We start from the raw sequence: 15,653 nt of genomic DNA, 5'->3' as shown, positions 1-15,653 counted from the left end.
CCCCCCCCCCCCCGCGCCCCCCATACTGGTGAGGCCCTGCGCTGCAGTGCAGCCAGGAGCCAGGTGGTGCAGTGGTAGGAAGCAGGAAAATGGCTGAGGGTGGGTAGGGCTGAGCTCCTGCCTTCTGACTGCCTCTCAAAGACGACAGAAGCCAGGGGCAGTAGGACCCAGGGGGAGCTGGCAGCAGGAGTAGAGAAGTATTTTCTAAAATTTTAGGGGTCCCGCTGGCTAGATAGATGCCCTGGCAGGCTGGATGCAGCTTGTGGGCCATAGTTTGCCCACCCATGAGCTAATATTAGCTCTGATACCTGTGTCCAGACTGTAGATTTAATCTTCCAACCCACCTGGAGATTTGGGTGAGAAGGTTGGGAGCTTGTTTTGAGGAGGAAGGGAGGCTGTTCTTCCTTTGTATCAGCACAACGTTTTACTGAATGATGCATCTACTACATGAGTTGGGTAATTTGTTGCATGTGTGCATAGGAAGATAAATCTGAGTTGCTTGTTTTGAGACTCAGCCATCCTGTGTATTAGGTTGGTTTTTTTTCTCTGAGGGAATTTATATGCATGTTTTTGTATTGCATTTGTTTAGGTGGAAAAGCTAGACATCCTGAAGAGCAATATACTAATAAGCCTGAAACTGAACCCATTCATCAAATTAAGAATGAACAAGGTAAGAATGCAGAAGTGTTATAATGCGTTCACATTGGACAGCGCTTGTTATTGGTCTTTTAACATTTCTGTTTAAGTCCCTCTTCGTACATGTATAGCAATAATTTTTAAAACCTACTCCCAGCTGGACCCTGGCAAACTAGTCAGTCACCCCAACTGTGACCAGAGAGGTGGTTAGCTGTGGTAGCCTGAAGTCAGGCAGAAGATAGGGCAGGCTAGCACCTTGCCCTGACCTGACAGGCAAGCTGATTGTCTTCCTTAACTCTTACCCTAATCCTGGCAAAATGATTGGCTACCCTGATCTTGACCCTGACTGACTGGCCACCTTTGCCCTCTTTAGTGTAGGCAGTTCAGGTTCAAGGCTCCAGCTGAAGAACAGATAGCAAGTAAAGAAAATGTGTTCTGTTCTATGGCCCAGGAGTTAAGTTTCTATATGTTAGCAGAGAATCCACAGTAAACCAACGTCCTGACAGGAGCAGACCAGCCAGGCATCTAGGATAGGAGGGCTCTGAGCTAATGGCCAGTACTGACCGCTCTAAAGGAACAAGCATACAAAATACTATCTCAGCCCGATGTGCTTATCAGGAAAGTCACTTCCTTGTCCCAGCTGTTAGAGGTCAGCTTATACCCTGAACACCAAGGTTTGTGCTCCTTCTGTTTTATTTTAATTTTTCCTAACATTTGTGAATGTTCTCAGAGTTCCAACAAAGACACAACCTTTACAAAACTCTATAACCCTGATTACTCCTATCCCGTTTTGTTTTTGTTTGCCCCAAGTGATAGATTTATTGGCTTTTCTTATTCTTGTGGCTCCACCCCTCTGTGTAGGAGGATGGAGGAGGCGTTATTACAAGTTTCAATCATCCCACATGGATCAGTTTGTCTTACGTTTGCTACCACCCATGAAAATAAACACAAGCAATTAAACTCCTGATGGGGAACTTCACAAGATAGGCATGTTGCACTGTTATGCTTGACCTCCTTGAGCAGTTCCTTGGTTCGGTAACCCCTAGTATGTCAAGGACGATGACTTATATAGGTCCTGACTCTAACATAGCTCTGACAGGCTACATGTAATGCTGTAAGAAGAATGTATAAAAAAGCCACATTCATGTAGGTGAAACTTAATATCCAATGGGTTTTTTGAGTATGCAAGGTGTTCTTTTTTTACCTTCCTCTCCAGCCATGGATGTTGGCTGCAGCTCAAGCTGGGCAGTTGGCTTGGGTGTGCTGGTACTCCTGGCTGGTAGGTACTGCTCATTCGCTTAGGGTTAAATCCACCTGAGATTTGTGGTTGAGACTGACAATCTGACTTGAGGGAAAATTCCAAGACCCTTGGAAGGGTGGTGGGGAGGTAGGGGCAAGTTTTCCTTCTCTGTAGTATGGAGGTCAGTCTGCCTATTAGGATTCTTTGAGCAGGTTCTGCTTTGGTGGTGCCCTTGCCTGCTTTTCCACAAAGCAGTGCTGGTTCTTCTTTATCATGTATTTTGTGGCTGTAATGCAAGAGGTGGGACAGAGTGAACGTTTTACTGGGTGCTTTGAGATAAATGGTTGCCTGTCAACTCTGGGAGCAGGCCATAGGGGTCCAGGAGTTCACTTTTAGTTCTGTTTTCTAAATGAAGAATCATTTTAAGCCATAGTGAGCCATTTCCCACGTCAGTGAATCAGCTCAATGGAAAACAGCTCTCATGATCTTTAACTTTTGTTAAGTATTTCTAACTTTTTTCCTGAAGTTAATCGTGAGAGAGAAGGGACATGAAGTGGTGTTCCTAGAAGAAATGGCCACTGGGTGATTTGCACTTCTGGGCTCTTGAAGTGTAAAAGCTTTTGAAAGCTTCTTAGGAGGGAGAGTTCTGCTTTCTGCCTGGTGTCTTCACATCCTTATTAGTGTCTTCCAGCTGGTAGAGCTCTGGAGTAGTGATGGGAATGGCTAGGTTCTGTTTTCAGCTCTACCAATGATCTTCGGAGTGACCATAGGCAGGTCCCTTTCCCTTTCCCCATCTCAAGGAGAAGGAGACTTGTCCTCCTTTATAAGGTGCATTTTGAACTGTGAGAGTAGAAGGCTAAGAGCCAAGTCATATTTATAAATGTATTAGCTTTATACGTTGCCCTCCCCAGAAAAGGCTCACTGCAGCTTGCAATAGAAAAACAGATAGTTTATAAAAAAACAGATAAAATATTAAAGTAACATAGGATGCAATAAACAACAAACTCTCGAGTGCCCCAGGACTTAACCTTGCCTGTTAAAAGCTTTCCCAAATAAAAAGATCGTAACACTTTTGGGAGCTATCCGGGCTCAGGTTCTGATGCAGATGCAATTGAGCTTGGTTTATTAGTGACAAAAAACCTATGACCACCGAGTAGCAAGTCAGTTGTCCTGAAGAAATCTTCTATAGCCACACTAAAAACAGCAGCCTGAATGGCAGTTGATTAGGTCTCTTTTCCTCAGCCGCAGAAATGAACACCGAGCCCTAGCACTGCTTGCTGTTGATTACAAACTGCTCATAAGGATCTCTTATTGTAAGAGACTTTTTTTTTTATTGCTTTATATTTATTTATTTATTGGTTTTCATTTTTTACAATTTTTTCTGTATTCTTTTTTGCACCATTTCTTATTACAGATAGTGAGGCTGAAGATGGAAAAACACCTGACAAGTCTGAAGAGGATGCATCAGGTACTGAGACAATGCAGTAAGATACACAGGGAATCCGATTGACTCTCTGCAGAGAAGCACTGCTAAGAACTTTACCAGTTTCACAGTGGGGGTTTAATGCATGTGCTGAGCCTGAGGCGGTGCTGTCTAATGGATAGGACCTGTTGCTGAGATAAGATCTGCAACACAGACACAGGACAAAGATGTGAACTGTTTCTAGATAGTTCCAAAGTTACCTCTTCATCATTGTTAATCCATCCTATCACCAAAATCCCAATTTAGATATAGCATAAGGTTAGCGAAACTGTTGCAATCAAGAGAGGTCATTTCAAGAAGGAACTTTTGTTGTACAGTAAGCCCCAAAAGTGGGGCCTTTCATTACAAGGCCAAGGAGGTTCTCGAGAGATCTGAAATCAGGAGCCTGGACAAAAATCCTGGGAGAGGATTCCAAAGTTGCCTTGCCACTTTACTCTTGACCTGTCACAGGGGCTAAGTGTCACGATAATGCCTTCCACCAGTTCCTGCTGTCTCGTGTCCCCTATGGGGAAATAAGTTTAACCAGGCCTCTTACTTGACTAAGAGGAGAGACAAAGAGAGAGATAGAGAAGAGAAAAAGATGCTGATGCTATGTGTTTCAAAATGTTCTAAGATAAGAAAAAACCTTCATGCCTTGTTTTGTCCTGATATATTAAGCTCTGTGTGCAGATGTTAACCTCCTCCTTTCCCCCGAACCAGAAGCTGATAATGGTTCCCAAAACATAGTGGTTTTTTTTCTGAATAAGTAAACTGCTTATGTGTGACAAACAAATGATCAACTTCTTCCGGTTTCTCTCAAGGTTTCTTTGTCCAAACCCTGCATCGTTTCTCGGTGTCTAAAGGGTAAATATGCTTGTAAACTTGTAGAGGTCAGAGTTCCTGTAAGAACCCTCCTTGTGATCACTTGTATAGCTTTAAATAAACCCAGATGGCTCTGCCAATTCTAATACAACCACAACGCAAAGTTTGATTTCTTCCACACCTGTGTGCTCCCTCCTGCTCACCTGCCATGCCTTGCTCTTGTTTTAAAAATGATTGGGAGGCTGCCCAAAATGCAGGGGGATCTTTTAACAGATAGGCTTTTCTTTGGGGTACCTAGGCCCCAGGTGCTTTAAGAGTCATGGTCTCTGACCTCCCTTACAACTGTGCTCATGCCTCACAGATATTATGGGTTATCATGTAGGTGAGGCACTTGGCCCCACAGCAACACCAGGCTACCTCAGGCCTCCACTCCTTTTTTGGGGGGCCTATGTCTTCCCAGCCCCTTTACTTTAGCTGGTCACTGTGCCTAGGCCCATTGTATTGGACCTGGCTTCCAGGTCCCAGCCCTAATCTCGCCATCTGGCTCTGGTTTCATTTTTCACTTGGGCTTCAGGCCCCTGGCCCTGGTTCCTGGCCCTTTGGGTTATGGCTTTCTCTGGCCTAGGCTTTAACCCTTCCCCATTGCCACTTGTCAGCACCTTGAGCCTTGCCCCTGGCAGAGCTCAAAACAGCTGTATGCCCCTGGGGTACCAGTGTGACCTCCTCCTTCCCTGTTAGTCACTATCCAGTTCACTGGTATTAATCAACATAAAAGGCAAGCAGCTGTTCTCCAACTCAAAACAAAATCCTCCCTGACCAGAGCTAGGGTTACCATGAATCTGAATTTTCCAGATATGTCCTCTTTTTGGGTCCCTCTACCTTCATCTGGGTGTTTTTTTTTTTTAAATATCAACAGATGTCTGGGATTTTGCTCTTCCTCTGCTCTGAGTTCACTGGTATTAATCAACATAAAAGGCAAGCAGCTGTTCTCCAACTCAAAACAAAATCCTCCCTGACCAGAGCTAGGGTTACCATGAATCTGAATTTTCCAGATATGTCCTCTTTTTGGGTCCCTCTACCTTCATCTGGGTGTTTTTTTTTTTTAAATATCAACAGATGTCTGGGATTTTGCTCTTCCTCTGCTCTGCTTCCTTAGCAACAGGATGGGAGCTCTGCAGACACAAGTTACAAAAGACATTACATTATTAACATCTTTATCTGATACCTCATGCAATGAGGGTTCAGATTTTCACCCAATCAGCCATTTTTTAAACTGTTTGCAGCTGTGCACATGTGTTTGGTCACAGCTACAAACCGCTTTCTGTGGCCATATCATGTGAAAATTGTCACTTCTGTCTGCACCTTTAACTAAGGTGTGGCAATATTAACTTAGGTGTAGAGATGACTGACAATGAAGTATTAGAGGTACTGTCAAGATACTCAAGAAGGCTGTGTTTTGTTTTATGAATCTGAATAAGAGATTTAAATTTATCTACAGGACTAACAACACAATATCTTTGTACTATTTTGATTATTTTTTGCCTACTTCATTGTTTTTTAAAACTTAAAATATAATCTAGAGAATTAATACACATTTCAAAAGTTATATTTGTATAACTTTTAGATCTCGTATCTTACACTGAGTAAAATGCACTCCCCCCCCCCCCCCCCCCCCCCCCAGTCTCCTTTTTGTAACTGGAAAGATGCCTAACCAAGGCAATCACTCTCTAAGAGCTCAAAACCAAATGCTGTTGCTTTAAGTCCAGCCTTCCAACTTCTTGGGGAAGCCAGCCGTCCATCTCAGAGCTCTCTCTACATGGCTTTCTGTGTGCTATCTCTCTCTCTGTCTCTCTCTGCCTCTGTCTGTCTCTCTCTGTCCAGGCGGCTGCATTTCCAGCCCATCCCTGCGGTAGGTGGTTTCCTTTTTTTATATTTGTCTGCAGGGTGCCGTCTTCTCTTGGGTGAGTCATCTTTTCCTGTCCTTGGTGTGTGCCCTTAGATCTAATGAGTTACTGGCTCCTACTGAATGCTGTCTGCATTTGCAGTCACCAGCTCTTATTTCTACCGCATCTTATGTGGGGTGGGAGGGGTGGAAAGAAGCTTCTCAGCAGCATTATCCCATCTTTGTAACAGGGAGCTAAAAGGTCCCTGTTATAGCTCCCAAATTCCAATCTGGGTATAGGTGAGGGGAGGATCCCAAAGCTCCCTCAGTAGCACAAGCTGGCAGTACTAAAAGGAGGTAGCATAACAGAAGGGTGGTGTTTCCCCTGCATACTGCATTTCCCCAAGAGATGCATTGACACATCTGAATAGTGGTGGGAACATGGGACTGGAAGTGACCTCCTGGGCCATAGAGTCCAGCCTCCTGCTATTGCAGGCAGCCATGTAAAAAACATAAGAGTGCTCTGTGATGCCTGTTATGTCAGCACAAAGAATGCCTCTGCTCCTAGGCCTCCATCCTTTCAGGCTGCTGCACTGCCCAGGCACTCAATGGTTCCTACTTTATTGTCCCCAGATAACTGGAAGCAGAGGATGTGAGGAGCAGAGGACGTGAGGAAGGGATTGGGATCTACTGAGCTGTGTCCATTCATTGCTGGCTGAATGTTGACCAGGATACTTAGGAGAGAGGAAAGGAGAGCTTAGAGCTCCTGGGTTCATGCTGCAAGGTGTGAAGGCAGAATACTTTTCTTCTTTAAAGGCTAGAGGTTGTGTGGGGGGGTACTGCATCCCAGTTGGACCCTGGAAGTCAGTGGGCTGGTGCATTGCCTTCCCCTTGGGCATCTGTGCAATGTGGCTATAAAACACTCCCATATATCAGAACTTAGCAGTACTGGACACTTACTTTGTAGAGATGTAGGAGGGAACACAAGACATTAAGCAACAGAGAATCAGGTCCACAGATGAGATTAGCCACTCAGGCTTTGCAGGGGGAAGACCACAGTGTCAATGCAAATACCATTATTAATAATGTGTTCTTGTAATGTTAGCATACTGTAAACTTTCCTGTGCTTTTATCAAATGCTATTAACACACTTTTAATTTCATATATACCAGGCTTGGAGAAAAAGATGATTTATCTTCTTTTGTTTTTTAGTTACTTATTTAGATGCATGCTTTGTTGAAATTGAGAAGAATGTTGGGATATCTGCTGTTGTTCGATCAATGACAGTGGTTACAGGTGCTCTGTAATACAGCTTTATTACTCCTATTTTGCTTTAGCATTCTATCCTGTTTTCTTTCATGTTGTGGTTTGAGATGTATGTACTAGTGTTATTGCGATTCACACTTTTCATATACTATCTGGTGGAACTGGTTCCATTTATAAATGGAAAATCTTAACTCTACGGACTCTAGGGTACATCCGCAGATGCAAAGGCATGCATTTCCAGGGGCACAAAAAGCAATGGTGCACATTTGTACCTCTGCTTTGTGCTCCAGGGCACACCCCTGCATGTGTGTTCCAGCACGCACCAAATTATCCCAGGTGGGGTAGGGGAGGCTGGAGCCAGAACCTGTGCTGGCCCCTGCAGCTTTACCTGAGGTCCTGGGAGCCTCCCGAGGCAGCAGCAATGTTGATCTAGTTGCATGGAGCCTGGTTGGCAGCCAGAGCATGGCTATGGATGGCTAGGTTCAGTTTCTGGTAGTTCATGCGGCTGCCTTGTGCACCACAGCGTTTTTGTTTTTGTTTTTTGTTATATTGGGACATCCTGGTACCAAATTTTGGCACCATGGGGCAAATTTACAGTGCGGCACACAGTTGCACATTCACCGCGTGCTGTTTGTGGTGCCGCAAAACACACATGCACATTTGTCTGGATGCACCCTTGGGGTCAAAAAAGGAACACAAAGCTGACAGGAATATCTTATCAAAGACAGTTGGTCATAGAGAAGATTTCAACAGTACAGTTTTTGTTTAGAAAGAATCTTGACTTAAAAAAGTAAGGATGCTCTATACGGGATATTTATGAAAGAGGTTATGATGATCAGTGCCTTATGCCATAAACTGTATCATACTGTGGGCTTTTGTATACTCCTTTGCAAGAAAAGAGCTTTGATTTAAAAGTTGCATAAAGCAGAAATATTAAACTTAATATTAATTCCTTTTATAAAAACTCTCTGAAATCTCCATTCTTCAGAGGCTAAGGAGAACATCCAGGGGAGGGATTTGTCTTGTAAAATCCTTTTTCAGTTTTAAATTCATGTTTCCATCAAAGGTGAAAACCTTTTTCTTAAGATTTGCCTTTTTTGTCAAGTTCATTTGCAAGCATTTTATATCTTACTGTGAGCATCTAATGTAATTAATAACTTCCTAATGCCACTGCTGTGTAAATGTTAAAATGCTTACAGGTCTGTTCATGCTAAAGCTGATTACAAAGATAAGCTATTTGAGTATGGAATATCATTATTAATTGGGGAATTTAAATATGCATCAGGTAATACTAAAGTAATACTTTTCCAAGCTTAAAGACTGAGTCATCTTTCCAAGAATTATCCCTTAATGAATTATAAAGAAGAAACAATGCTGTCTTGAATAACCAATTACATACGTTCTTTAAGAATAGTTAAGTTTTTAAAAGGCCATTTAAAGAGCCAAAAGGTGTGTGTGTGTGTGTGTGTGTGTGTGTGTGATCTATATGACATAAGGATGTTTGGACTCATTTGAAACAGAATTTTGGCTGCTGGTGGATCTAAAGGGTTATCTGAGAAACAACTAAATAGAGGAGACTTAAAACTCCTAATCATTAAGTAATGATGATCATTAATCATCGTAGAATTGTCTGTTCTGAAAACAAGGGCAGCTACAACCCTGCTGCATCTACATGTCATTATTGCCTGGCATGAACTGATGATGTTACTTAGGTCATCACCATTAAAGGTTGAGCCAGTGAAAGGAGGCTGACAGCTCATTTCAGAATTCAGCCAAGCCGTGAAAGAAGTGGGTCCTTTTATCAGCAAGATCTCTGAAGAAGAATGAGGCGCTCTCCCAACTGAGCAGACCAGGAGTGCAGAGGAGTGTTCACATCTCTGTTTCAACAGCATCAGTTCATACAGCCCATTCCTTTCAGATCTGCTTGTCCCAGATGATGTCTCTCAAACCAAACCACAGCTGGCAGCTGAGAAGACATAAGAAACCACAATATGGTAGGCATTGAGAGGAAACTGTACAGCTGAACACTGTTACTGTAGTATGTTAGGAGCAGCCCCCTAAGACTTCTGCCTCCTGGGTGACATGCATTTTGCAAAAACACGGTCAAGGGATTAGCATTAATCTGTTTCTTTATGATAGTTTTGACAAGATATTGAAATGCTTTGGTAATGTAAGGTTCTACAGTCTACAGTAGAACCTGGGTCATTCAGTGTCTGGGTAGTTCACAACCCATTTAATTCACAGCGAGATGCCGAATTAAAAGCAAGCTACTTGGCTGTTCATGGGTTTTACTTCAAAGGATGTTGCTTCTCTTCTGATCAGCTGTGCTCCAGCTGAGTGAAGTGGTGCCCTTTGGCCTAAAAGCTGCAGTAAACAGATAGAGCCCCTTCAGCAGACCTGCACAGCTGTTTGTTGTGGTTCTGTGTATACCCAGCAGGTTCATAAATGCTCCCCTTTGCAGGGGATTCAGGAACCTAACTCGGCAAAGTGCCTGAGTGCTACTGTAATAGCTCTTCCTGTTAAACATCAGATCGTTTAGATTCTGTATTCCTGGAGAGAAGCAGAAAATAACCTTGCTGAGCAGAGAGAATTAGTGGGGTTTCATTTCAGATAGTCCTTCAACTCCATCACAAGCCAAAATGCTGTTTAAAATCAGTCTAAATAAGCTTAAATCAATTTTTATTAATGTATTTCTTCTTTCAAGTGAAGATATTATGGCAGCCCAAATTCTCAGGCTTTGTTCATGATTTTGTTCTGGATGTCTGTTGCTTAATCTCATGTAATTTTTCTTATACCAGTGCAATGATCATGGGTCATGACTGATTATTTTGATTGCATGCAAATAAGGACTGCCCCAAGGCATGAAAGGAACCCATGTCAGGAAAAAACAGTGAGAGCCATGCCCCTGAATTGGCATTTGGAAAGAAAGAGACTGAGATTTGACTCACCACCTCTTGTTTCTGTCTTGCCTGTCTCTTCGGAAACAGACCACTGCCAACCTTCAACATTTCACGTGGTCTACGACGTGCCATCACTATCAAACGTTTAACTGAAAAAGGGGAGGTAGTGGGGTCTGTAGACCCCTTGCCATGGATGTTTGGACTACCAGCATGACTGCCACTGACAATGGCTTGGCAGTGACTGCTCCAGACCTTTCTGGTTTAGTAATTAGGAAGATGAAATGACTTAGCACACAACACACACAACTGTCTCCTCTAGCATTTAGTGATGCTATGAATGGAACCAAGCCAAGTGGTTGAGTGCTGGGTGTGGGAGGGACATGCATGTAGCAAGACTCTTTACCAGGAAACCTTAAAAATCACCCTTTATGGGGCTTTACTCTGAACAAGTCTATAAAAACTTGTTCCTTCTTATCTGGAAGATCTGCTCCTTTTACACATTAGTCACTGCTCCTAAACTGACTGACTAATATAGAAGTGTTTCTGTTTTGGGGGGCACTTTGCCTTGCAGTGAAATGCAGCTGGGTAACTTCTTCCTAGAGTGAAGTACAGAGTGGGTGTATCCATACACAGATGATTCTTATTTTACTCCAAGTTACTGCTTCTGCACAATGGGAATGAACATCCTTCACAGTACACACTCAGCATGGTAGACTGGTATCCCATGCTCCTTTGTGCTCCTGTATTCTGAGATGCTTGCTGGAAAATATGTAGAATCAACTCAAATTATGGGGTCATTAGCTCAAATGGTAATTATATCATGGTCCCTCCCTCTCCCACCCTCCCATGATGTGTCTCATTTTGGGCCAGCTAGTGCCCTTTTCAAACTGTTACCTACTTATCCAAGGTGAAACAGTGCTGGCCATTGTGCATAAGCATAATCAAGCAGCTTATGCTGATATGTTTTGATGTATTGCTGCTGGACTGGGCTGTTTGCAAGCTAGCTACTGTCCTCTTGAGCAGCATTTGCTGTGGTTTTGGCTGCAGCAGCCGCACCAGGAGGACAATGAGGAGGAGACAGCTACAGGCTGGCTGCTTCTAGAAGACCTTCTCTTGAATCAGCTTCACTTAGTGCAGCACCATGGCTAGGCTTGTGAAATGAACATCACCCAGTGGAGAGGATTGTGCTGTGGGCTTGGAATGGCCGGCAGCTATTTCAGAACCCCGGGGACATAGTATTAGCTTACCAATATATGAGCCCCCCATTTTATTTACCAGCATTTGGCCGTAGTGTGATGGAGGTGTGCTTCACTATCCAAAAGCTACAGAAGTCATGTGTCATGAGGCCTGTTACCCTCAAGAATTTATTGATATCTTTGTGTGGGGTATTGGGGGGATTCCCCAGAAGTGTTGGGGAATGGATGGAATCTGTATTCTTACCATCTGCCTCCCATGAATTCATGAATAAGATGGGGTATGTCTCTGCTGTGCTCCAAGGCATGGTTGCCCATCTTGGCAGGCTTACCAATGTTCACGTGGAATAGTGCAGAAATGTTTGTGATCCTGGGATTGGTAGGAAATTGCACCCCTTTCATTTAAGGACTTGCAGCCATAGCTTCAGGTCTGTTGGTATCAATGGCATTGACCCTCCCTTGGTTGCACACTGTTCATCTTCTCCCACTATGGCAGGCAAAGGTTTTGCAGGACATTTGGACCACTGGAAAGAACTCTCATGCTTACCTAAACAGCTGCAGGAGCACAGTGGTGATGGACAGGGAGATGGCAATCGTTGACAAGAAGGCTAAAGGAAAAGCTGCCATGAATTATAACTACCAGCTGTGTGCTCACTTTGTGTGAAAGCAGAGAAGAGAGCCTCACCCTGGGTAACAGAGAAGGCTTCAGAGACTTTGAGGATGCCAGGAGCAGCCAGTGAGCCATCCCTTTCAAAATGAAAGTTACCAGGGGCATGACACCTGAGTTGTCTAAGGATAGGAGCTAAATTATTTCATGCCAAGTGTAGCCTTTCACAGCTTGCACCTGTGTTACACAGGGCTGTGTTTTATGAGTGTCTTATAATTTTTTTGAGTATGGCAAGCAAGCTTGCACTGCACTAGATTTATCTCACGTGCTTCCTCTATTCTTTGGGGTTGGGGATATTCTTTAAAACATTAACCAAGACATTTATGTAAAAATCACTGCAGTTAAAAAAATAAAACCATGACTTGGTGCCCAGATGTACAGAGGAATGAACCAACTGAGTCTGGAGAACTGTGCAGACATATTATAAATAAAAATCAATGGGAATGCAGAGAGAAGGGATGCAGTCTGAAATTCAGAAATCAGCAGTTCACAGAGCTGTCAGCAACTAGGCATTGCTCCAGCCTTTAGCTTGGCCAGCCATTGAGAATTTCACAGGCTGGAATGACATGGAAGTGGAGTGAGCTAAACTGTACCAAGAGAATTAGTGCAGAATAGCTATTGCAGTTTAAATTCACACCCAAGCTTATTTCATTTAGACAAGCCCTTAGTTGAAGAAGGGCCTATGGAAACGGGTTGTAAGCTAAATTAAAATCAAGCCCTGAATTGAAGAAAGGGCTATAGGAACAGGTTGTAAGCTAAATTAAAATAAAGTACCGATAAACCAAATGTGCACCAGTTGAACTAAACTGATTTAATTAAAACCAATGCAGGTTTGTTTACAGGCAAGGCCTAACTTGCTCTTGCTCTCCCCTCAGTTAAACCATTAAAAATAATGGGACTAGATGGAGAGTGTGCTAGTAGGAGGGTCTTTTGGTACCTGCACTACCTCCTGCTATTGAGTGCACATGAAGTGAAATGAACCTCTCTCTGGCCCTGTGTTTGCAGGACTGATGACTGTAGAGAACATATCAGTGTGAATGGAAAAATGTTCTCTCTGGTCACTGAGATATCAATCTGGGACCCATAAGATTCTCTTTTCACAATGGTATTGTAAAAGAGAACCCATTTCTAAACAATTGCAGGGCTCTTGAAATGGAGGAAGTCATCCATAAGTCGGCATCAGCATCTTCCCTCCTGCTTCCTCTCTCTGAGCTGATTGTGGTCGCGTTGTTGTTCCAAGGGCAGCTGCACATCAGCAGCTTTAGAGAGGGTGAGTCGGTGTTTTGTGGAGCCTGTGTGGCATGAAAAGTGTAAAATGGGGATGTATGAAGAGCTGCTTTCAGCTGCATAATTCCGGTCCAGTTGTTCAGAGAAGGTCTAAGTGAATCTGCAGTGGTGTTGGGGACTGAAAACCACCTGGAAGAAGTAGATAGGTCTGTTAACACAAGTTCATAATCTCCAGCAAACAGCCTGGGCATGAGCCTTTATTAATGAACTAGGTTTTGTAGTCCTGAAACTTACACCAGTAACTTCCTTTTTTAGGAAAGGACATGAAACAGCCAGCAGTGGAGGATCAGCCTGAGCTTGTCTCCAGTAGTGACAAATAAGGTAAGGAGCCATGAGCCTCTGGCCAGAATTGAGCGTGGGAGTGAGGCTTTTGGGGTCATACTCAAGAAGAAGAAGCTGGCCATGGCTAAGAAGCATGATGTGCCTGACTGGGAATTGGGGTGCAAAGGGTTGAGAAGGATGAGGAGCCCATTGAACCCTAGGGAGGATGGGGAAGAGCCACTTTCCCCGGGAAGAGGGAGAGACAGGGAGGAGGGAGCATGAAGCCTACCAGTGGCCTAGCTGGGAGTAGGAACCAGGGGCTGGTTTCCTTCAGAAGAAACGAATAAATGCAGAAATAATCTGTACAGCTGCAGAGCACCTATTTTCCTCAGCCTGCCTCTCAACTCCTATCCGCAGTCCCCCTGCTTTTCTGGTGAGCTGATATGCTTACCTGCTCATCCAGGGCAGTGCATTCCTGCAGCCTTGCTGTCCTGCCCGTGAACCTGGCTGTTTCCCTACCAATTCCCATTGTCACAACCCGCGCTATTCACACTGTCATGAATGACTCCTTGCTGCCCTGCCTGGAGTGAGCTTGGGACTAGTTATTCACCCATTATGCCTGGGAAAGTCAGAGACAGAGCACTGAAGTCTTGGTCCAAAGCCACTGCAGGGCATCAGGATCCAATTTATTACTCTCTTATGCTGGTGTTAATCAGGTATAACTTAAGTGAAGTCAGTAAATTGGCAACACAGAGGAATTCCCTGAAGAAACTGACTGAGATTTGACCCGCTGGCCTGGGTTTGGGATATTAGACTCTCCCCTTTTCCACCTCATCCTTCCCCTATCAATACTGAACTTTCAAGATGGAGTGTTGAAGAAGATGTCTGAAGGTTGTCCTGCTCTTGCAGGCATAATGTTAAAACATGGGAGTTGGGAGCAGAGGCTGATTTTGCACTGTTTGTTTTAGCAGTGTAATTCCTGATGGACAGAATCATGCCCTGTGTTTTGGAGCTATACTGGGGGAAGTAGCAGGTCAAGGAGCATCTTGGTCCCTACTCAGTGCATTCATGTGAAGGAAATAACTCCTTGTGTTCTCTTGAGAGCTGAATTAATGGAGGCCCCTTCAATACCTTCAGGTAAAGGGGTGATGGGATCTAATGCATGATCCACAAAATTGTGCCTCCTGCCATGCTATATGTGCATGGCAGGAGGTGCGATTGTGGGATCATGCAGTAGATCCCATCAGGCCTTATTGCCAGTGCATGGGGAGCCTGATCCTGGGTTCCCCCCTGCACTAGCAAGAAGCAAGGTTCTATGGCTTGGAGCCCCCTCAGCTGTGAAGAGATCACTGAACCCTGATGACTGGGAGATTGTGGCTGCTGCAATTTCCCAGCCCTGGGAGCTTCATGCACCCCTAGAGCTGGGAGATCACAGCTGTGCTCTGCAGCTGCTGGGACATCTTCAGCTGCTGGGGCTGGGTTCCCTTTGTTGCAGGACTCCCAGCCTCAGCTGGGCATGGTGCACCCTTGTGGCTGGAAGCCCTGTCATCTGACCGGGCTGTCAGCTGCAAGGGAGACTGCTACATCCTTCAATGCTCTGTTTCAGCAAACTGAAAGTTGGATACCAACCAACTGTAAAGTTAATACATGTTTTTGAGGTCTAACTTAATAGCTGATGTGACCTTTTCATGGTGTGATAAATTCTTTGCATGTCTAGCTGTTTTCAAGGTAATTGTGCAATTAACCAGTTAATTGTGTGATACCTGTAACATGTAGAAGTGGGTGGAGAGTCACTAATGTGCTGGCTGTGTATTAGGGTGGCCATCATAGCGGACAGTCCAGTTGTCCTCTGTCCTCTTGATATGAAACTGGATGAATTTTCAAGAGAAAAATAGAGGGCATAAAGGCATTGGGTTTTGTATCAATAGAGGACAGAGTAGCAGAAAACTGGAATATCCTCTATGATGGCCACCTTGTTGTGTATGTTTGCAGGGGCCCTGAACAGCTGGCCTAGGGGTGCAGTAAGCTCCTTGGCCT

The 15,653-nt window shown here is 44.2% G+C and overlaps 1 protein-coding gene across 1 annotated transcript in view; it reads left to right on the top strand.

Moving 5' to 3' along the window:
• Nucleotides 1–15,653, top strand: part of LOC102373081 (CD48 antigen) — a 67,369-nt gene that overhangs the window by 47,885 nt on the left and 3,831 nt on the right. Inside the window, exons 6-8 of the mRNA XM_006030171.3 lie at nt 590–670; nt 3,291–3,344; nt 13,611–13,676. Of these exons, the coding sequence (XP_006030233.1) occupies nt 590–670; nt 3,291–3,344; nt 13,611–13,675 (200 nt within the window). The 3' untranslated portion in view covers nt 13,676. The remainder of the gene's footprint in view (nt 1–589; nt 671–3,290; nt 3,345–13,610; nt 13,677–15,653) is intronic.

The sequence above is a fragment of the Alligator sinensis genome, unplaced genomic scaffold, assembly GCF_000455745.1.
Source record: "Alligator sinensis unplaced genomic scaffold, ASM45574v1 scaffold344_1, whole genome shotgun sequence".
Lineage (NCBI taxonomy): Eukaryota > Metazoa > Chordata > Crocodylia > Alligatoridae > Alligator > Alligator sinensis.
The sequence above is the reverse complement of the archived record's forward strand: the minus strand, read 5'-3'. Positions and strand labels throughout refer to the sequence as shown.